This window comes from Larus michahellis, chromosome 10, assembly GCF_964199755.1.
Source record: "Larus michahellis chromosome 10, bLarMic1.1, whole genome shotgun sequence".
Lineage (NCBI taxonomy): Eukaryota > Metazoa > Chordata > Aves > Charadriiformes > Laridae > Larus > Larus michahellis.
In genome coordinates this window covers 22,101,464-22,125,815 of record NC_133905.1, presented here as the reverse complement: position 1 = coordinate 22,125,815, position 24,352 = coordinate 22,101,464, and the positions used below count along the sequence as shown (strand labels likewise).

Genomic DNA, 24,352 nt, shown 5'->3' with positions numbered 1-24,352 from the left:
TGTTTTTAATAAATAAAGTCCCATAGAAACAGAAAGTATTTACAATTAGATCAAAATTCTGAATATAATTCACAAGAGAAAATGCTATTTTTTGAGAAAATGTTTTCATATCCTCATAACAGTCATTTGTTCTAAATTAGTACAGAGCAATTGTCCATTAAATGAACATTTTTCCCTTAAGACCTATTCTTGCAGAAAAGTATTTTAGGCAAAACTTCCTAACCATGATGTAACCATTTAGAATCAGAACATTTCTGTGATTAGTAATTCACATAAAAATTAACATTTTCCATGGCTTGAGGAAAATGTGATGAATAACTGTCAAAATGTAAGAGAAGACAGGACGTAGGGAGAACAATATATTTTATTAGAGCAGCTTATACAGTTGAAGAAAAGGAGAGGCTTTTGGGCATTCAGTCCCTTCATCCTAATAAAGGGTAACACCTGTTCCTGCAAAACTGTCTTCTCTTTTCTCCTTGGACCATTATGACTTCGGTTACGCTACCACCCTCAAAATACACGGATTGCGTACGTCCACGTTGGACTGAATGGCTTAAACGCTCTCACTGCTAAACTGCTACTTTTGAAAATATTACCGCTTGCAATAAAGTAGAATTAGGCCCTTGGAGTTCATGTGCTTCTTGGGTACACAGAAGTTTTTCCTGTAACAAAGTCATGAGCTTAATTTCACTGTCAGTGCATCTCTTCCACTGTTCTTCTCAAATAGTTTTTAATAGTCCTTACATAAGAACATGCCCTAGAATTCTTCTTCATTTAAAACTAATTCTGAGCCCTCATTTGTAGTGAAGCCAATGTAAAATTGGATCGTATAAGAAGTGCAGGCTCAGACTGATAGTTTTTGCTGTGTGTTGCTATTATAGGAATTCGGTGTTGGAGCTGTGGTCCCTCTCAGTGCCAGTTCATCTTTGATGTATCCTCCTACAGGAGGGGATGAACTCTGCAATTAAATAGAGGTTCTCCCACTAAGTGATAGATGGCAACATTTCAAATGGCCAGTGTCCAGTGGAAAACAACTTAAAACAAGGACAGAATATTTTCTTCTGAATTGTAACGCGAACAAATTATGCGTGCATGTAATTCCTGTCGGAATCCGATGCTCAGCTAGCACAACGTGCCTATCTTGAAATGTGCAGGAAACATGCAGCCTTGAGCACTAACATGCAATATTCCATTTGCTTTAGGGCAATCATTTCTAAGTTACCTGAAATGATCGCATTGCAAACTTAGCGAAGATCAAAGCCGTTCACTTCAGCCTCGTACTGACTTCGTCTCGGTGCAATTTAACCGGTGGGTTTTAAACCTCGAGGCTGAATGACACGATTCTCCAGACTTCCTGGAGGGCATAATGCTTACTACTGACCGTAGGCCCAGCGCTTATCTGAAATTAATAGTAGGAAACATTTTCAGGCGTAGAAGGCATGAGCTTAAGGATTTATTATAGTATTTGCCTCTGTCAGCCTCTTTATTGCATAATTTGCACCAACTTAGATTTTCAAGGTCTGTACTGGGGGTAAGGCCAATTTTTACTCCCTGAAAATCACATATATACTTACATTACTCTTGGCCCACTTATATATCAGCACTGAACTTGTCTCACTAAGTTTAAGGCACACTTTTTGCTACATAAATAAAACGTGTACATGGTGAGGAAACTAAGGGTATTCAATTGAGGACCACTCCTTTCTTCAATACATACATCACAATTAGTGGCTTTTTTTTTCCAGTGTCCCCTCTTCTGGTGTGGATCACACCCGCTTGGCTTTGTCAGGGGCCACATTCACAAACGGTAAATGTGGGCAGGCGAAATGTGAACCTGAGGGAATCCCACATCAGTACTGAGAATGCCAAAAGGAGATAGTGTAAGTAAATTTACCTTCTGTTAAATTTACTCACTCTCCTATGCTTTGCTCCCAGTGGAAATCTTAGGTGACATTATAGGGTAACATAGATAAGAAAATTAACAATCTTAACAGCAGTGAATATCTCAAAGCATTCTTGTTGCCAGCGATAAACAATGATAGCTCAAGCCAAACTAACATCGTAGGGCTTCCATTACGGGTTTACGTTTAAAAGAATGAATCCAAACCTTGCTTTTGTTTAGGGGGAGTCACACTATTCCAGTTTTCCATAACATTTTTGACTGAATATATTGTTCAACCGCAGCTCATCAAATAATTTGGGAGGGTCTCAGGCCAAGTGGTTTGTACAAACCTATTCCACCAACAGACGGGAAGCTGCATCAGCCCTGGCTGCTGTTCACGTGCCTTGGAGCCGGGGGGGCAGCTCCGTGGAGCCACCACGCCGGCGGCTGCTCCACCTGCCTCCAAAACATTCTGCTTCCCAAGAGTGACGAGCAGTGCATATTCCTTAATTAATTAATTCTTGAAATGGCATCTAGTTTGGGGGTTTGCCCACCAATGATGGGCCTAATTCTTACACTAAGATCTCTTTACAGAGCTCTATGGCTGTAAAATTATGTCACGGTAGGCACACATATTGTCAGGCCTGACATTTCTAACTTCTGGCTTTTAAGCTCTCATAGGAAGTTACACTGATCTGTGATTCAATTTTATTGTTATTTTGCTGCTGCCTTGGGAGCACAAAATCAAACATGATACTTAAAACGTTTCCCTAGAAATGTTTAAGGAGAAAGTTTTTTATTTTTAAGTTGCAAATTTAACTGCATGCTTAACCAACTTCAGTGAAGCATCAATCATACTGGACAAGCAATTTTAAGAAATGAGATAGTTTAAAAAATTCATTCTGAAAATACTGCCAACAATTTCATGATATAGATATTTTTAATATTAAAAGTAAATTGTAAATGTGTCTTTATAAACAATATGCATAAAATAGATCTACTATACTAAGCTCTCTCTTTTTAAATGCTGTTTCACAGTAATTTCTTAGGTATGCAAAGTTTTCCCTCAAAGAAATAGTGCAATCTGAAGAACATACATTATGTCAGCGGATTAGAACTACTATGGTCATTAATATAAGTCTTTATAGATTTCTTGTAGGAGTGGATGAAGACTCATATCTGTCTCCGTTTTCTTTATTATTTGCAACAGCTGCACGTGTTCCGTTACAATCTGTCTGAGGTCCGTCATTTTCTGAAGCAACTTTGCAAACAGCTGTGATGATTCCGGATGATTCAGCTTTAGCTGGAGCTCCAAAGCTTGCAGCAGATTGTCTTGTATATCTTCAATGGGCTTCACATTTAACAAACCTGGGCGATCTAGGAAGAAAGATCGGGAGTTGTAAATTTATGAAGAATACGGAAACATTTATCTCAAGTATTATTTTCTTAAAGATTTCTCAGTATGTTAAGCATTTACATATGGCACTTACTGAGAACTCTTTGACAATTTTTCAGTGTATTTATTTGTAAAATTTTACTAGAATTTCCTCGAAGAAGTTTTAGAACTGGTCTTAGAAACAGCTCAAGCATTTGCATGGTGCAGATCCAGAGACAGGTTTATACAATGCATTTTCCACAGTAAACTGGCAGTGTTTACGGAAAGGAAGAGTGAGATATAGTTGGGGGATAAACAGTCTGTATTAGGTAACTCACTTTTGGAAAATCAACATATACTCAGATGGACTTGCATGTAGTTGCTACCATTAAAAATGTTTGCTGCTGAGGTGGACGCTACCCTACCAAAATAAAGGCATGAATTCAGCTTCTGCAGTCATACTGACCTGGGAGACTGAAAAATCACAGGTTCAGTTCTTCTCCACAGCCAAGTTCCGGTTGCTATGAAGAAGTCTCATGACAGCTTTTAGCACCAGCTCATCAGCTTGTGGCAGCGGAGGACTGCTAGATGTGGCTTGTGCAGAAAATGCCTTTTCTGGGCTCCTGCCAACAGAGCTCTCCTCCATACGGAGGAAGCTGCGATGGATGTTTACGACCAAAGCCAGCTGCATGCACTGCCACAGCTGCCAGAGTCCAGGCTTATCTTTGGCATATCTTATTCTTCGTCAAGAAGCAAAAGCCTTCTTTTTTGACCATCACTATCTTTCATAATAATAGCTGTTCTGTTGTTTCTCTCTGTCCCCAAATACCTTCTTAAGTGGTTGCAATTATTATTTAACGTAATTTGTAACATCTGCTTTCTAACTTGAGGTAATAAATTATTTAATTCTACAGCCATGAAAGTTAATAAAGTCACTTAACATTATTAAATACTCACATAAGATAATGACCACCAATAATTTGTTACTGCTAAACTACTTTATACTGGGTAATGCGTCCTGATTATCAGAATAGTCCATGAAAGATACAGTCAATAATTTAAATAACATTTGCTGTGTAGCTATGAAATTAATTTCATAGGTTGATCAATAAAAAGCAGTGCCTATAGCTAGTCTTAAATTACTTCCCTAAGGCAATATTTCATTTTCAGAAAGGACAAGAGGTTGATCTATATTAAAAATGTAAAAATAGGCTGTTATTTCCTATGATCTTAGTAACCTTTCCGTGCATCCAGTTCTACTAGCTCAGCTTGGCTTGTGTCGTGTACTAGAAAAAAGGCTGAGAGAAAACAAAGCTCTTTATAAATACGTTGAGGTTTTACTTCACGGAGAAAAAGTTGCAGTGCAAACTAAAAGGCAGTTGGCATGAAAACAAATGAGTATACACAAGCCATGAATACACGTAGGTCACTGATTAGGACAGAGTAGTTAACTCTCAAAGAGGTGGGGTTTGGGATAGGTTTTCAGAAACGGGAGTAACGGCAAGATTGAATATGGAGCTTGATATTTGTTTGATGGTGGTTTTATGAAGTGACTACTTTCAGTTGTAGGTGGTGGGACTCAGGGACCCATTTGGCCACTCTTTCCATTTGGTATTTCATGCTAATAAACCGTTCTTATCTTGTAGAGGTCACTTATTTATACCAGTCAACAGACAATACCATAAAATATGGTTCAGAAAGTTTGTAAGTAAATATCTGCAAGTAGAAAATCGTCTCCAAACAAGCAACGCCTTCTTATAATTTCCTTTGGCTTTCTTATCAAGTCATTTTTTAAAGATACTTAGAGAATTTTTGATAAATTGTAGATATTTATTTCTAGATTACCTAAATACATTTCACGTGCTGCAAAACTTAGCTGCTTTCTGTATATCTTTCAGAAACTTCCCAAATTTCAGAACTTCAGAGTTGTTAATGATTTTGGCTTTGGGTTGCGATAGCTTTAAATTTTACTTCTGTGTTGCAGATGAACTCTGAACTAGCTGGGTATGACTCAGTGTACAGTGATATAAAAAAATCAAAAAGCAGAAAGACTGTGGCCTTGATTTCCTCTGAGATTAATCTCCATTTGCCCCCTGCTTCTTTTATGGTGGGAATTTGTAGGGTGTGAGTTTTTCAGAAGCGAAACCCAATTCAAGCATTGTGCTCCCCAGCCCAACTTTGGAGTCCCGGCAGCAAACCCAGGAGATCAGTACTGAGACTGGAACTTACCAAGGAGCTCCCCAAATTTGTGTGCCCGAGGTCAATCCATGTTCAGCGAGACTTAAGCGCCTAAAATCCTTAAGCTCCTTTGAAAAACCCAGTCTAATGGCTTTATAATGACCCAGTGGAACTGGAGTCAGAAGAGATGACTATGACAAAAGCCTAGGAGATCGTAAGATGTTATTTTTAAATAAGCCGATTCAAGAGGAAGGAAAATTCCCATTGAAGGCAAGAGAGATTTTTCATGAATGAGAACTTCAGGGTATGGACATTATTTTTTGGGTGTTGACAGTTTGCTGTACTTTCTCAGTAAAAATTTCTTACAGAGGAAAATGCTGTTTCTGTTCCAAGAAACATATCTAATCAGAAAAAAAGAAATAAGAGGAAAAAGCTTTACCATACAGATATTATGGTACGTTTCAAGTTGTTAAGGTGCTCTTAAATATACATGCTCCAGACTCATTGGGTTACTGTAGCAAAATGTGTATTTTGTGCAGTAAGGAGCTCCAGGTAGATGTGGCTTGTGGAAAAAAATACAAAGGAAATGATCAACAGTACACTTTGAGAAAAATTTCGATAGAGAATAGGAAGAGACAGAATGGGAGTAAACTAGATGTGACACTGTGGTGGAGGCCTTTGGAGAGGCTAAGTAAGACAGAATCGCTGTCGGAAAGCTCACAGAGAAAACCGCAAAGGGAACTGATGAGGGAAGTGAAAGACAAAAGCGAATGAGTTGTAGCAGGATATTCTTACGATACAACAAAATTGGGTTACAGAAGGCCGAAAGACAGAGTTGCAATGATTAAGGTGAGAGATGACTAAAAGCGAATTGGACACCTCTTTTAAACCTCCCTGATACAGAAGATTGTTAATTGAAGTTTAGCTTTTTATTGTGTTATTTGCGACCTGCCTTTTATCCATTCAGACTATGCCAAGAGAGTACCACATTTCTCTTTTTACTGTTACTTTGCTGTATTCAGTTTTTCTTTAGGTTTTCATTCATTGTCATACGGCTGTTTCGTTTGGTATGAAAATTCTGCAGGAAGCTGCTCTCAGTAAGAAAATGCTCGTAGTGACTGGGGAAAGCTAATAGCTCCTTAGTTTGGTGTGTCAACAGTATGACTTTGCATAAATTGTTGTTCTATACTATCTCAGGGGAAAATGTTTTGTTTGTTTATTTACTTACAGATTTGGATGCTTCTTTCATGTTCCTAACAATAATTACAGTTTTTTCCGTTCCTCACAAGTTGCCATCTGCATGCCTTTACCCATACCTTTATATTTTAATATCTTTGGTTACGTGCCTTTTGCATTTAAATACACATTCCAAAATCTTACTATGATAAAACATGCATAGATACGGCTGGCTGAACCACTGTGCTACTTTTTTTTTGCTGAGGCAGATGTGACTCAGCAGTTTGAGGTTTTTCTCCTGAGACTGTCACATGGATGTATTGTAGTCGTCAGGATTTTGGTTCAAAGCGCACAGTGATTATCTGCAGGTCTTGGTCTGATTAGGAAGCATTTCTTTGTTCTAACAGGTTTGCTACAGCAGGATTTGTGTAGCAGTCAAATACGAACAATTTCTTGGTACTATTCAGCGATAAAACTTCAAATTTTGCTGATCTCAGATTGTAGCAAAATTATTGAGTATAGCGTTTAAACAAGCAGCGGTGGTTCACAGCTGAAAAGTTACTGTAAAGAACACAGTCAGAAACTAGAAAAGTGAATGGAGCAACATTTCTGAATTCAAATACTGCTTGACTTCATGTTGGCTAACAGATTCTGGGTCTCTACAGGTAAACCCCGCCACAGTGCCCAAACACCACTCTATCCTAAACACCACAGAAGATAATATACAAAAGTTCAGGTCCATCCAGTGTATGTAAACATGCTACCAAATTACCTCGAGCTTTTTCTCCATTTGACAACCACCTGCTTGAGTGAGTTTGCTGTTTATAAATGTGGATTATCCCAATAAGGCTTGGACTATCATCATTCCTGCCCAAACACAGACATCCCTCTTGTTCTTAAACCTTCTTCTTGTGACAGTCTTCATTTTCAGCTTAGGTATAGATAATAGTTTTGAAGATGCTTCAAGTTCTTTAACACGTATACCATGGTATTCACTAGTGGCTGAGGATATGCCTTAGTGGCACAGAGAGAGACAACAGGGAGAAGGAATATCTCCTTGAAAAAAGTTTTCCAAATCTCATTTTACCAAAGCATATTTTTTGAAAAAGTTACCCTAAGTAAAAGAATGTTGTAATGAGAGTTTGGCATTGCTGTTAATGGCATAAAGCATTTATTTTGTAAAAGCAAGGTAACATCCTACTGCTCACACACAGTCTCTCTGTCTCCTCAGCATTAAATTCAGAATACCAGAATTCGTTTGCCATTTACAGTATTGTTTTAAAGTGCAATATACCAACATTAAGAACAACTCTTCAGCTTTGTAATAACGAGTTCAGAGTAAAATTGAGACAGAGCGAGGCTTCACTGAGCGGCTCAGAAACAGTAAATGACTGACTGTGGGAGTGGGAGGACTTTCATTTTGTTGCGATTACAGTTAATTTGCCAGCTTCTTATTACTGTTACATAGGTATTTTGCCTTTTCACGTATAACGCAAATGCAACTCTCTCGATATCAAGAGGCCGAACTGTTTTATAGGATTTCTGGCAAATGCCAAACACTTCACAATGAAAAGTTTTCTACATGCAATGTTCCAGCTGGAATTATCTTTCTCTTTCCCTTCTCTCTTCTTCTTTTTAGAGCTGCATAAGAGACAGCATCCGTGGAGCCAGCAGAACTAACATAATTTTGCTAGGCAATGACAGATTCACTTAGAATTAGAGCATTTGGCTGGGGTCTTTTTTTGTTTCACAAACTGGTTTTCTTTTAAGACATTTGTACAAGGTTTTCTTAAAGTGACTTAAACATTACAGTATGCTAGTAAAGTCCTGGAGGTAATATGAGCTGGTTTTGAAATCCTATTTTAATTAAATCATCCTCGTTCAATATTCATATAGTTCTTACAGAAATTAAGTTCTGTAAGAACGTAGCTCTTACAGAAACAAGAGCATCTGAGACGTCTGAGAAATAGGATTTCAGTTCCATAGCACATAAGATATTATAGCCCCACAGAATGCAGACAGTTCAAGATGTAGCATATCTGACTGTAAGTGCCATGATAAAAGCCACTCTCTAATTGGCAGCAAAGCTTAATTGTTTTCAAAATATAAACTCAGTTTTTACAAATAACTATCATGCTTTTTTTGGGGAAAAAAAAAAAAAAAGAGGTTCTGAATAAAACTAGTGAGAGACCTTGTTTTCAAGAAATTAAAGGATTTTTCTAGAAAGAACTCGTTTATATTTATATGGATTTATGCATTTATATGGATTTGCTTCAGAGTTATTTAAGAAATATGAAAATTCAGGGAGTTCTTTACAGATCTCTGTTTACAAATTATTCTTAAAAAAAAGATGTGTTGATAAATGCGGTTCAGTGTAATCAATGTTTTTCTGTGAATCATTGTCCTCCTGAGATCTGAAATGTAAGATGAGTTACAGCAGACCTATTTCCTCTACTGTGAAGCAAACCTCACTGAAGCGTAGCAGACCTAGCTTTGCAGATTGCAAGTTCCCTTTTTTCAATTCGCAGTGGATTTCGAGAGGCCTGTTTCTCGTCTGTCAAATTTCATTCTATTGGAAAATGCAAAATATTGGCATATTTGGTGTAGCGCCCTAATAGGCTTGTATAATTTCTCCTCCCCCATCAAAGCCAACCAAAAATATGCCAGTAACATATTTCCCCTTTCTGAATTAATTCGGAGTCCTCGGGGATCATTGTGTTCAAAGGTTTGCACAAGAAAATGTCTTCTGGGAATGGTACTTGTTTGAAGTGGATTTAGTTAGTCTAATAAACCATACTGTGATACCACATTTTTACTGAATGAAACACAACGCAAGAAGTAATCGTACGTGATTTTAAATGAAGCTATACGTAACAATGCGCTCTCAACAGAATGTTTGTTTTCAGAACAATGGCACGCGGTTGTTGTGTTTGATTGCTTAAACGTAATTTAATAACAAAATCCTCTGCATTGCTCTGTGGAGGATCTGAATTCAGAACACTCAGCACATTCCTCCCAGAGATATCTGCAGTACCATTTTAAGCCAAAATACACACAAATCAGTTGGGTAAAATTTTCTTTGTGCGACATCACTAATTTGATTGTATTGGCCAAAGGAAAAGACCTTCAATCTGACCTGAAATGTATGTCTGATCTCTCAGTTTCTTGGTGGAAAGGTTTCTAAGTGAACTAAACCTGGGGAGCAGTCACTAATTCACAAAACACAATAGCTACACTGCACAATAACACCTCCTCATCAGATAGAACATACTGACTGTCTTCAAAAAAGCTGAAAATTCAGTGTCTTTTTTAATCAAGTGTTAGCATGCCTGTAGGCTCATACCTGGGCTTTCAGATTCATGCTTTGCTCAAAGCACGATGCATGAACATTAATACAAACAGAGCAGACACACAATGCCTGTTCTTCTCAGGCATTAGAAGAGCACGTTTCCCTGAGAAATGCATTCTTTTCCCCCCCTTTCAAAGGCAAACAAAACTGTGCATGAATGAACAAACGATAACAACAATAAAAAAAACCCACCATAAAATCCTGTAAGCCAAATGCCACATGTATTTTGAAATTGTTATGGAGTCAAAGCTGTTTGCGTACAATTAGCAAGCCGCACAATCTAATTGCAGGTTTAAAAAGTCCTCATGCAGAATTTTAACTTTTAGGAGCTCTTGCCAGTGAAATTCCACCCTTCCTGTTTTCAGAAAGATAATCCCGATTTTGTTTTCTAACTAAATGAACTGCTGATTCAGCAGGCATTTCCAGGTCCACCATTAATATCAGGTCATTTACATTTTCAGTTTCTGCTTGAAACTGAAAAAAAGGCAAACAACATCAAGAAAGCTGAAAACTAATAGAAAAACCTACGTGCTGAGCACTTTCTTGTTTGGACAGGAATTAAGTGTTCCAATTCTATTATATAAAATATATTAAATAAGACAGCGCTTACCTCCACTTAGTATAATGACAGCTATAAATATTGCCAGGTCACTGTCATCTAATTCCAGTGCATTGAACTTCACAGCAAACTCGAACTTGGGCTCCATAAAGTCACAAAAAGGTTTTCTCAGGCTCTTCAGAAACTCCCGTGTCATGAATCCTTGTCCATCAGATATAAGAACTCCATCTTTATTCATCAGAGAAGCCAGGAGAGTATATATGATCTCATGGACCCCGTATTTCAGGAGAGTTACTTGATCATTCAGGTCAAGATTCACGAAACCTGGAATGTTCTTGGCAAATTCTGTAATCTCCTGCACTGCCTCCACAGAGCGAAACTGACAGCGCTGGAAAATGCGAATCGCTACCTCTTTGTTCTCCTCCTGCAGCGGTGACACGTGCTTGCACTTGATCTGATCTTCTCCCATCATTAGAGAGTTCATGTCATAAATAACAAATGGCTAAAAAGAAAAGGGAAAGACAATTTACTTTCAAATGTCCTTTCTGTGCTCACTGGAGTCCTGAGAAACCGAAGTAACACACACAGATATAACTCATCAGAAAACACTTAGAAATCTATAAGGAATATATCAAGGGTAGTTGACCCAAAAGGGTTAAATCTTCAAAAACCTATTAAAGCAAATATCCTCACAATGTTGAAATGATTTACAGAGAGGACAAGTAGTTCCTAAGGACTTCTCACATGTTCCATGAATCCACAATCTAAAAATAGGACTTTGGCTGACACTTTTTTTAATAATTAGGGGAGGGGAGTAAGGAACACTGTTTTCAAATATCCATGATTTTTGCCTTTTTTGTTTTGATTTCTTCTGTTTTACAGAAGTTCTGTAATACCAGAATTCAAATTTTGGAATGCTTATTAACAAAAGATTAAAACGTTACTCCTTTTACCCAAATTTTACTGGCTTCTGTAAAACAGAATCTAGCGTACAGTGACAAGTTTGCACTTCCGATGACATGACGTCTTTATTTGTAGAAAGAGAGAGTATATTCACATTTTGGTTACTTCACATACTGTCATGTACTTTTCAAGTTTTTATCCCTCTAGAAAGTGCTGCAAGTAATATCAACTTTATGGTATTGATTGTCTGATAAATTTAACCTTTTGCTGTTAATTCCTTTAAAATAACAAAGTTAGGATATATTTAAACTCAAACAACTCGTCAATGGGAAAAAAACACAAATAACATGATACAAACTACAGCAGCACAATTCAGAACACAAGAATGAGTCTGACTGAAATAAACTCAACTGGAATAAATCAATTTTGAAAGCAGATTAGAAAAAGTAGTGCCAGGAAAACTTTTGTTAGGATCTGGAAACAATCTGTTTCAGAATACGCAGAAGAAGCTTCTGGTTTTAAAGAAGTGGGTAAGTGGGGATTTCTTGAATATCGTGAAGAATCTTTCCCTTAGAGGGTAAATGCCTAAATAGTTCATTGCTGCACTGAACAAATATCTACTCATACCAATAGGTTTGTTAACGTACTTGATTAATTAACTAAAACACAAGGAATTATACACCAACAATTGGACTAGAGAAATGCATTTTTAAATTTAAGATCTTCTGCGATTACAGATTCTAATGCCTCATTCCCACGGGTGCTCATTCTCGTGGGTTTATGTTCACTATAAGCTGTGGACCACATCCAAAAATAACCCTAGTGAGGGGTCCTCTCCCACAGAATCAGACTCTGGAAACTCCTAAAATTCTATTCCTATTTGATTAAACCAGTCTTGAAGTCTATTCAGTGCTAAATGATTATGGAATTTTTAAAGCTGGAAACGGCTGCTTTCTTCAGCGGTGCCTTCTGGAGAGGCCACTGCCCACGGCTGCTTGTCACTACCCACCACCTGGGGGTTACTGCTCCCACCTCCCACGGCTCTGCAGGTGGAGATGGGACAGCGTTCCGCCATCCCTTTCAGGCCGAGTGGAACACAACGCTCCCACCCGCTCACGCTAGGAAGAGAGCTTTCAAAATGCTTTAGTGAAGTCAATATTCTGCTGCTTACAAGACCAATGGAACTCGGGCCGTCACTTGTGCAGTAACCACAGGCAAACATATCTCCAGACCATGAGCTTCAGCTCAAGAGAGCGTGAGGTATGACACTACTTTTCCTCTTGCACTAGCATTTCAGTGTGAAACTGAAAAAATAAACACACTGCCCTGAAAAAGCCAGGAGGATAAGGTATTTTTCAAGATGCAATGCTATTTTGGCAGCAGAAAAAACATTTTATATGTGTCTGTACATATGTGCAGGCACATGCAAAACAGTGGAATAAGATGACTATGGAGCAGGCTTTTAAAAGGCATGTTTTAGTGCTAGTAGGTCATTCCTTTCTTCTCTTTCTAGAAAATGTTAAGCGGGAGCACCAAGTACAAGAAAAAGTAATCTATTCTGTTCATGTACGTGTACTATAGAAAGACTGCACTATGTCACCAGCCTATTGACATTAGAAGATGAAAATCAAGAAAGACTTTAAAATAGCTAAAAGACTTTTAATATAAAGATTCAGATGAACTTTGTGAATAGAATCTTATGTCAAATGAGCACTGTATATCCCAGAAGAGGATGAGTTAGTCATTTGAGTTTTGACACACCCATTTAGCCTATCCAGTCATTTTCAGTTAACGCAGATGACATAGCAATTAAAAAATCACATAAAATTAAACTATACTCATAGTAAACAGTTTGATATTCCAAAGCACAAAGTCCACTACGGTTCAAGTAACATAAAAGTTGTAACCATTAAATGCTGAATGCGGCTCTTTCAGTGACCCTCAAGTGGACTCAGCGTATCACCTTTCTGCAGAATAAGTGAACCGTGCTAGCGCCAACGTTGTGTACTCCATGATGAAAAGTTACTCAAATTTCAAGCGTCCACCACATCTCAAGTTTTGATGTGAGGGGTACAACCAAGTTAGGGACAATATTTAAATTATGATTTTAACTGCCTTTAAAGAAGAAAAGCCTAAAAAAACCTCTGAATTCTTTCTTGTTTTTGAAATTGTTAAATAAAATAAATACAGTCTCCGTTGTAATCCTGACAATACAACTTCTGCTGATCGTTCTAGAAAATATACCAAATTAAGAGTTATTAGTTTTGGCAAACTATTTTGCTTTTTAGGTATTAAAATAGTGACAAAATTTAAAACCTGCCGTAATTATCAGATCTTATTTATGCTCCTTCTCACCGATACAGAAGATTGTTATGTATTGCCAGTGAAGTTTCCAAAGCAACCAACAAATATACATATCTCTATACCTAACTTAAAAGATTGTCTTGTACATTAATCTAAAATTCAGATTGCACCACCACAGGATACTGATCTGGTCCAAGATAAGCCAGTTAAATGCAGCAAGTCATCAGAGCATCATAAGAATGAGCATCATAGTTAAGGCTAACGATGGTGCTGGTACTGGGAATCATTTGACATTTGTGAAAACGAGTATTCCTTTGGGTACAGCTAGTACTGATGAGATGCTCTGATAATGTGCCGGGAGCCGGATGCTTGAACAGTATAGCAACCCATTGCTGACAGCTAGATACCACCTTAAACAGATAGTGTGGAAGATAACCTTTGGTGAAGGAGAAGGAAAACGGGAAGAGTGGATCAGAGAATACAAAAAGGTTAGGATGACCTTCAAATTCTTGTACTGGTTTCAAGTATTTTATTAGGTGAACTTGGAGTTTTTTCAAATAATGTTTACTTATCCTATCTAAAAACATTTCCTGTGTTTCAGACACAGCTTGAAATATGTAACTGCCAACAGAAAAGTTTTGTTGTTTTTTTTTTTTTTAAAAAGATGTGTTGTCAATGTTGTAAATCATTTACTCAAAAGAAAGAAAGAAATAAAAAAAAAAAACAACGGAGGGAACTAACTGATTTGTCTGTCGTCTTTCCTGTCAAGATCGCCCTCGCCTTGGCTTTGGTCAGAGGGAAGGACTTTATGTATGAGTCATACAAATGCTTGGCAAGTGCTCGTAGATCAGCAGATTCAGGGTTTAACTGGTCGATGTCGCTGGAAATCTCTGCCAAGAGCTTCTCCTTCTCCGCTTGTGGCATTCGCCCAAACCTGATGGCTGAAGAAGATGACAAGCAATTACTATAGCTATAGATGCACCTAAAAAAGCATATTTTAATAGCTTTTTATGTCACCTTTTGTTATGAGCTCTTCAAATTTTTATTGAGAGAGTACTTCGGCTAGTAAGAGAAAGAGGATTTTCTCCAGTAATACAGGCAAAACAGCTGAAGTGCTTTAAAGAAACGCAAACAAACAAATCTCAAAGAGGAAATAATTTATGTGCCCAAACAGTGAGATTACAATATCTTGCTTGGAAATGCAAAACTATTGTCAGCTCACCTGTCGGTGAAAACCACTGCTTCGACCTCCAATCTAAATAAAATGTAAAGAATCTTTAAGATATTAAAGTTCTGTTGGCTTAGGGTAGGAACCACCGTTCCACCTTGTATTGTTTTGGGCAAATCACCATATGGATCTCAGATTCTTTATTTGTTTAGAAATAAAATACTCACATGCCTTGCAGGAATAAATTCCTAAATAGTTCAACAGAACTTAATGTAGCAAGTGCTATAAAATGATACCAAAAGAATTAAGGAACGAGAAAGAAGGTTGTGCAGGGAATAAAAAAGCCAGAAGAGGCCGAGTTCTTCATGGCAACTCTATGTGGATGCAGTATGGAAGGAACAGGTCATGTACCTTGTCCTGTGATCTCCCAATTGCTGCGCACCAAGGTGAGGCAGGCTGCAAACCTCCTCCTTTTACACCTAGGTACTTACTATCCAAGCCACTATTTATTCATGAGGGGACCAACTTGGAAAATATTTCAAATGAGCCATCAAGAACAGGACTGATTTATCAGATGATATTTCAGTAAACAGAATTTATTTTATTTTATGAAAACAGAACAGAACAAAAGAGCATCAAAACAAAAAACAGAAGGAAGAAATAAAGGTTTGCATTTTGGCCTTAGGAGGAAATAGCCAACAAATTCAACTCCTCCTCAACGCCTCTTTTTTGAGGAAGAATTTGCAAACTGAAGAGCAAAGTGAAGTCCAGCAAGACTTCTCAGACTATTACAGTGGACTTGTTAATCTGGGAAGAAAGCAAGGCAAATATTAGCCTCATATAAAGGACTGTTACCAGACTGGTAACAAACATCTCGCTAGAAACTCATACCTGAGGGAAGAGACTAGTGCTTGTTTTTTTCACGTAAGTTTGCCAGAATTGAGGGGATAGATTCTTTTTTCAAACTTATGGCAGTTTTCGACATAAGCGTATCTATCGACTGGTGCACTGATAGTGCCGGTATAAAACAGGCTTACTTTTAGTTGTGAGTATAAAACGGCAGCACGGTACGGATACTACATTTTCTAAGTATGCCCCTTATCCTATACCCCGATTCCTGTGCAGAGCCTCTTGTCTCCTGTCCAAGAGCCTCTTGGCAAATAAATTACAGTATTTGTGCTGGCAATTTGGTATTGCTAAACAACATATTGTTGATAGTTCTCTGTTAAAAGTTTACAATAGCACTGGCATAGAATTTATAATAAATGGTAACTTACATTGGGTTTATTTTTTTAATGGAAAATAAGATTGACGAAGGGTGTTCCAGAATCATGTTCCTGGTGTGCTCATCTATCCCCAAAAAGCATACCAAATTACCTTTGCAAAGTAGGCATGTGTTACAAGCTCCAGTGCATATAATATAAAATTGTTTCCATCTACTGTTAATAGTTCTAGAGTAGGTGCCTTCTTTAACTTATCATTTATGTTTATTTTGCTCGTGATGGTGATACTTATTTTCCTGAAAAGTGCTTTGAGATGTCTGCATGAAAAGTGCTATAAAACCCAAATATTTTTTATTACTTGTCTACTTTGCTTTGTTTCAGTACTCTTTCTTGTTGGAATCATAGCTCATTGTTTGTTTCCATGTGTTTGAGAATTTGTGATTAGTTTTATGAACACAAGCACCCTTACGTATAATCTATTTTGGAGTTAAAGCCCAAAGGTGTGGAGGAAGACTATGTCACATGATACATGATTAAAGCTGCATAGGAATTTGCTATATATTTTTAAGGAATATTTGATATAGGTTCGGCATAGGGTCTCATGATGCTAATTTTCCTATGAAGATCAGATTCCTGGTTTCTTTTTAAAAAGAGATTCTTTTAAATTCCTTTTGTGTAAATTAAAGAGGAAAAAACCCCCCACAAACAGCAAAATAAATAAGCACTACTGCCAAAGGTAACATTGAATTATATACAAGCCTGTTAAAATGCTGAGATTACTTTGAAAGAAAATTAGCACATGTGTTGTTATACGGCAAACTGGGTTATAAGCATTGCCTTCTGTTCTTGAACACTTGCATGCTGCATTCGGAATTGAGTTAGATCACTCCTAGAACAGAAAGCTATTGCAGCAATGCCAAACGAGTCCAAACTCCCCGTTATTATCAAAGAAGGCACCAGCTGATTAGCTAATCAAAGCAGTATAGCGGGGTTATCTCTTACTGGCCTAAAACACCCCTGGTTGGTTTAACAACCTGCTGGAGCGGGATTGCCAGCTATCGGATCACAGCGCTTCAGCAAAACAGCCACTAATAGTCACAGAGTTTGCGCTTAGCAGATAGGACCAGGTCTCCTAAATACTTCACTAAGGATGGAAATGAGATCTTACGGGTTTTCGTATTATATAAAATCTTAGGGTGTATCTTGTTGCCTACCATCACAGTTATCAGACTTTTACATAAAATAATCTGGCAATAATGAAATCCCTCAGGAATCTCATATATTTTCTCATGTTTAGAGTTTGAAAACTGTGCTTGAGGTAAAGTTCATTATGCACCAGTATTTTTGTACGGATTGTACGTTTATTAGCAATCTGTCAGTCTTGCATGTGTTTCTTTCCAAAAGTGTGGTTTCAGGATGGATTGGTAGCATTCGATTTTTCATGATCCACTTTTAAACACTGTCCCTATTTCATGAAAATATTTGTCTTGGAAGACTTCTGATGCTATTCAGGAATTATGAGAATAAAGTTTCCTAAATAAGGTGATCAGGGATCCAAAAATATACTTTAAATATAACAATTTGTTAAGAACATAAGGAGTTGTGAATAAAACATTCCTATCTTGTAATTTCATAGGCAAAAGGATAGTTTTCAAATTTTTTTTTAATGTTTAGAATATATTTTTTAAGTATTATATTAGTTGCAGCAGATTCTGTTCAATGTTTATTAGCATTGCAGGCAAAGTTTGGGGCAAAATTCAGTTTTGTGGTACTAGCCTAGTAGCTTCCTTTTGGAGAAGTCATTGTCATTTTCAGGGGACTGAGACAAAAGTCGGGAAGAGATCAGGCACCAGAGGGCTTAGAGAAGAAATTTGGAAAGTGGGATTTTGGGTGAGAGGAGAAGTAGGAAGGATTGGTGATATTTACAGAGGTTAGAGTGGAAAACGGGGAGTTCACAGGCTGGATAAGCGTTCACAGCATTTCTGGTGGTTGAGGAAAATTTAAAGGATAGGCGGCATGATCTTCTCCCTCCCCATCCTTCCCGTGACCCTGCCTTCATCTTCTGTTTCCCTGGACCACTTATCCTTCTTGCTACTCTATCTTCTCTCTCCTCCGTCTACCAGCACAGCAGGCGCAGCTTCCTTATCTCCTGGCTGCCTGGGAAGTGGATCAAGGCAGGATCTGCAGGGGCAGGAAGGGCAGGGAGAAGCAAGCGTGCTGCTAGAAGAGATCTGGCAATATGGCATGCTGCTCACGCTGCAAGGGTGGAAGGGGTTCAGGTGGCAATTTCTTTCACAGTAATAGACGATTGTGCAAGTCTGGGCACATGCCTGCAGCTGGAACGTATGATGTCTCTTCCTTTCCTTGGGCAGTTATTTATTTACCTGCATTTACATTATTCTCCCAACGTCAGTGATAAAAAACCAATAATGAATATAGTAAGACACTACATGCTGGATTATATTCTTTGCCTTTCTGTGGAAAAACTAGAATATTTATCCTTACACCACATTTTAAGGCTTGGAGAAGTCACTACAATTGCTTATAGGCTATTTCATATAGCACTCTACTCTTCTAATTGTCTCGATTGTTTCTGAGCATAAATGAGTCCCCAGATAGACTATAAACACGGTTTCTTACACCAGAAAGCGCAAGATAGAGCCAGGGCGGATACCTGACTCAGTTTACGGGGAGGCATGTGCCCAGGTTGAGCAATTCACTGCTCCCAGAACTGATAATAAAGACATATTGCCCATGTGTGCTCTTTTTCCCATTACAGTTGTTGGTTTTATATAAGTAGTACTTCTGGTAGAAGAGAAAAAATTAATGAAGTTTCTGAAATAAAAGAACCAAGCTTCTGCTTAGTGGTACTTCAGAATACAATCTGAGCAGTTAAGGGTTAAACACAGAGTAGCACTGTGGCTAGAGAAGGAAAGGAAAACAATATTCAAAGCATGAGAACACTACTGTCTTTTTTAACCTTCAGCCAAGTGGTATGTAGCGTTTATACGTGAAAAAATGTGGCAGTATCTCCTTACATTCCCCATTTTTTTAAGCGCCCTATTCATTTTGCAATAATACATCTATGCAAAGATAGTCATAGATTGGAACGCCCAGGCACAAATAATCCACATTCTGATTCCAAGCATTTAAAATTCAGATAATTTCACTAGCCAAATAGATGTACTTTAATCTGTAGATGTAACATAAAAACACGTCTCGGTGTCATTGACAACATCCAGTGTTGCATTTCTGCATGCTTCTTTATAAAGGCCTGTGTCTTCAAAGGCAAAATTTAGTTCATTTTTATAAATTTGTTTGTTTATAAATGATGGAGTAATGAGGGGGGTGTTTCATGAAATGTAATGTGACCAAAGTGGGAAAAAAAGGCAAATGTAGAAGCCAACACTTGAATATAAAAACTACTAAGACCCTGTTAGGTGAACTCATGGGGAGAGCAAATGAAAGCGTTCCTTCAAGCCCTGGGACAGATGGCTTTGCCCTTTCCCCCTGCTCTCTGTGCCTCCCCTGGACACCCAAATCATGACCCCTGCTGGTGCCACAGCTTCTGCCTTGGCAGAGACTGAACAGGAAAAAATGGCAGGTGAAATGTTACTTTAAAAAATATTTCTTGGGCCTTTATGTTACTAAGCCAGAGAGAACGGTCTTGGCCTTCCTCTTCTGATAGAGCTGCACATGGTTCCCATTGACATAATTGGAAGCCGTGTTGCTAGGTTATGAGAGAATTTGGCATGCACCTTGAAAATAATAATAATAAAACCTCCTGAATTACTATAAAAATACCCACAGTAGCATTTCAAAATTAGATTTATTTTTAAGTGTTACTGTTGCATCCCAGGAACTTGAAAACCATATTTTCTATTAGCAAAACATTTCCCATAGCAATTTACATTCACTGCATGTATTAACTTCGCAAACCACAGTTAAGCTTTCCTCCTGGGGACAGTACACTCATTTTTTTGCACTGAAAATAATGAAAGTTCTAAAAAAAACCGCAGAGAAATTATTTTCCCAGTCATGTTTGCAATTCTTTACCCTTAGAATTACATAAGTCTCTATGTTATGACATTTAATTCCTGTTTTCACTCAACTTTGCCAAAGCAAGGCAGCAAAGAATCTTCATTATGTCTTTCTGTCCAAACATTCGTAAGTAAGTATTTCCACATGAATTGATATGTTAATTTTAAAGTTCTGAGGGACTTTCTTCTCAATTCAGGAGAGTGGTGTCTTCATTTGCATAATGCTATCTGCTTACCTACTGTAGAGGAGGCAATCACAGACCCATCCACAGTTGCAAACACCTCTGCAATCTAAGACTCGGACATACTGGCAATGGAAGCACTGCTTACAGGTCAGGCATGGGAAGGGATATGCACCTCTGGAGGGAGGAGGGCTCAGACAGCACGTGCCACACAGGAATCACAGCTAGACACACTATACGATGAGAGGCTGACGGCTGAACGAGCATGCTAAGAAACACTACACTCCTACTTACCACACATTGGAAGCTATGCCCAGATGTGGCTATCCTAGGAAGGAGGAGGACAGGGTTTTTTTAAAACAGTACAGGGTCTGGCCCATTCACTTAAAGTATGTCATGTTCTAGCATGAGGAAGTGGTAACTTAGCGATGCTAACAATCCTCGATAAGTGTCCTATGCATCAAATTCAAGTTGTTATTATTCACAAACTTTCAGCAAAGTCTCTAGTCCATTTTTCATAACTAAGTTTTCCACTTACAGGAAAGGGATATTGAGTTACACTGTGCAAAACAGTCTTGTCAGAAAATAAGACAATGAACTGAAAAATAACAATTACACTAGGAATGTGTTCGGGAAGAACAACCAACAGTGTAATGAGCAAGAATGATGGAGAGTAAAACCGACTCCTATGTTATATTGTGTATTATATCAATAAGTGCAGATCTCTACCGATCTGATTTTTATATTGAAAGTAATCTCCAATCAGCCTCCTAAACCCAGGCAATCTCTCCAATACATATTTCTAAACTGCCTGGTGTAAAGAAACAGAAGACAACTCTAGATGTTAAAGCAGCACATTCAGTAGTCATATTAATGCATCGTGTTATTTTTCAGATGAAATATGATTGTTTTAAAATACGCTTTGTGCACTTACCATTATGTGACATTCCAACAGCGAGGCATTTCTGAAATCTGCAGTATTGACATTTATTTCTGCTTTTCTTATGGATGCGGCAATTAAGATCACACCTGTCATAAATTAGCTTTAATCTGATTGTTCTTCGAAAAAAGCCCTGGAGTAAACATAAAAGCACATAAAAGGATGTAAGAAGCTGTCTGTGTCATTGCCTCACGTCTCTATACATACAAAGCACCTTTCTGTATACACGCTGAACTGAACTTTGTTTTTGAGAGATTTGCTAAGGAAGGCAGGCTCGTGCGATCGTACTGTCTGCTCAGCACCGGGCTCCTCTTCTCAGCGTAGTAGCGTTTCCAACCACGCTTGATAGAGGGATGGAAATCTCAAAGAGCTGGGGAAGCTCATGGGAAGCAATGGGGTTTGAAGGACAGGAGGGCCGTAAGTTGGGAACTCTGCAGACACGCTGAGCACGAAGAACACTATGCCAGAGGAAGCGAACTTCCACTTGTTCCACCGCTCATGGGGCAGTTTGTTATAAAGTGAACGTGATATTTTAAAAATTTAAAGTTTGCTACCAATGTAGAAAAATTTTTATAAATCACAACAAACCAAAAATTTTGCCGACAGCAGTTTGGTCTCAAGTAAATAAAAAAGGTTATGGGTTATCTGTGTAAATTTTCTTTCCCAACTAAGTTTTTTTTTTATGCTATTTAAAATATTTATTTTCCTTTTTGAGCCTGAGTACTTAAAGGGAATTTAGATTCTTTCATCTGTTCTATTTCTTTGTTTTTGCAAAGTGCTGAACTAATTTTGCAGGAATGAAATATAATTGCATAACTGACAAAAGTAGAAGAAATGCAGAAAACACTCAAATAGATCAGTAGCATAATAAAAAAAGCTAATTATATTTTAAAAATCTTGCACGTATTAAGACATAAAGTATATGCAGTACATGTAGAACAATTTAAAGACCTGAACCTTTTTTAAAAAAGCACGGATGTCTTATTTTACCAAGTCATTATTCAGATCAAAATAATATCAAATCTTCCGGAAAAATATGTTTGTGACAACTTACCTTACAACCCTCACACGCGTGCACACCATAATGAAATCCAGAGGCCTTGTCCCCGCAGACACGGCATTCGATAGCCATAAGGGAGTTGGAAGACTCCTCATGAGGTTTATTGTACAACTGAACTTTTTCTGAAAAATAGGGTGGGGAAGGAGGCTCCAATTTGATTGCACCTGTGTATAGAGAAGATTTAAATGATAAACTCAAAGTGTAATGCACCATAGAGAAGAAGCAGCAAGGCTGGGATCTTTAAATCAATCATTACTGGTCAGAGAAGAAAGCTGTGACATTTGAGGCGCTACCAGTACATCAGATCACATCTCCAGAGCGACGTAACAGACACAGTATTACAATAAGGTGAATGGTTTTCTTCTCCAGACTGGCTGCACTGTACAAAATATAAAGTTTTCTTTCCCATACAAACTAGGTATCAAAGTAAAGACAAAGAGGATTTATCCTACATAAACTACTGTACTCTCTGGCTTATGATTAAAGTGTTATGGACATTTCTAATTAAACAACAACAACAACAAAATTATTAGCTGGAAAATTGTCTTTGAAATTTTTTCATAAGTAACCCAGTGGTACATGGCACCTGCTTCGCTGTACAACCAAAATTAAATACCACAATTTTCCTAGGAAGAATTCTCTGAAAGAATTCCTGTACAGATTGCTACCAACAAAAGTGACGTCAGGTCTAAGTAGGCTAAGTGCATCTTTGAAAGAGTTCCAGGTACAGCAACCTCACATTCCTGCTTGAGCAGAAATGAAGTAACAACTTATTCAAGAATAGGTCACTTCCTTTCTTAAAAGGAGAGTTCTGTGTACTTTTTTTTTTTTTTTACTGTAACTGGCGAAAGAGCAGCATTTTTCATAGTATATAAATATTACTAGCCCAGAAAGCTCCAAGGTGATGCCTGCATTAGGAACGCTGATACCAACACTGGGACTCAGATGTAGCCAATATTTCTACTCCATCAGTTTCTTAGGCTCTTTGGAATTTGAAAACTACACATATTAATAATTAATATGCTATGTATGCTGGGGCATTTTTTAACATCCAGGATATTTATTCTGGATTGTGTGCATAGAGCTTCAGAGGACAATTTACACACAAGATGCATGAATAGGAGACTGGAGGTTTCAGAAACAAGTGGTGACGTTCATGTGTCTAATAAAAAGTGTTCAATGTCATTTTAGACACTTTATGATACCTTGCCTAATCTCCAACTGCTGCTCTGGAAGGGTGAAGGTCTGCGACTTGTATTCTGTCTTTTCTATCTGCCCTGCAAGAATATCTTGTGGACATTTCTGATGACACAGGATACCAGAATTTGAACATCTGAATACTTCTAAATCCTTTTGCTGATAGTACACTTCCCAGAGAGTGAAGCAAATACGAACATGAAGGAAATATTAAAAAAAAAATAATTCAAAGCATACTTTGGCAATCCTGGAGCTTGATATCATATTTATAATCAATGCTCGTCTGATCAGCTCTTGCAAGAGGAATATCTTCATAGTGCGGTGACGAAATGCTTGAAAAATCAACAGTGGTAAATGGCTTTATGTCAAAGGAATGCGTATGATCATCCATCGCAGACAGATCCACTGGACTAATTCCAAAATTAATGGGCCAAAACGGCATTTCTGTGTCAACCATTGTAATCCCTGAAAACAAAAAAAGAAACAGGCATTTAAAAAGAAGCTAGTTGCCGCTAGTAATGAGTTCAGGCACAAGCTGAGGTCCTTTTGTCTCATGTCCAAAGGGTTAAGATGTAAACTCGTAATCAAGTGTAGGTTTTAGGGGATTGTTTAGGCCCCACCTATCATTTGGCTTGAGTTTGTCAGCATATAAGGCTGTACAGTAACACTGCATGGATAACACTGTGCAGTTAACCCTGCTTTGAGGTTCCTCTTAGGAAGATTCTGACGTCTCCAGTCGTAAGAGCAAATGGGATTTGCTGGCACCCAGGGCTCAGGCAAACCTTAGAACAGAATCGTGGCTGTCTTCAGTGTGCT

At 38.0% G+C, this 24,352-nt stretch overlaps 1 protein-coding gene across 3 annotated transcripts in view; it reads right to left on the bottom strand.

The window, feature by feature from the left end:
• Positions 1–354: 354 nt before the first annotated feature.
• PPARG (peroxisome proliferator activated receptor gamma) overlaps positions 355–24,352 on the bottom strand; it is a 57,600-nt gene continuing 33,602 nt past the window's right edge. For 2 of the 3 annotated variants that reach the window (XM_074602860.1, XM_074602862.1), the window contains exons 2-7: positions 23,774–24,001; positions 22,334–22,503; positions 21,274–21,412; positions 14,468–14,667; positions 10,571–11,021; positions 355–3,259 (exon numbers count right to left, since the gene is read on the bottom strand). In XM_074602860.1, coding sequence (XP_074458961.1) covers positions 3,012–3,259; positions 10,571–11,021; positions 14,468–14,667; positions 21,274–21,412; positions 22,334–22,503; positions 23,774–23,993 — 1,428 coding nt within the window. In that variant the 5' untranslated portion in view covers positions 23,994–24,001 and the 3' untranslated portion in view covers positions 355–3,011. The remainder of the gene's footprint in view (positions 3,260–10,570; positions 11,022–14,467; positions 14,668–21,273; positions 21,413–22,333; positions 22,504–23,773; positions 24,002–24,352) is intronic. The other variant, XM_074602863.1, reaches the window with a different exon arrangement.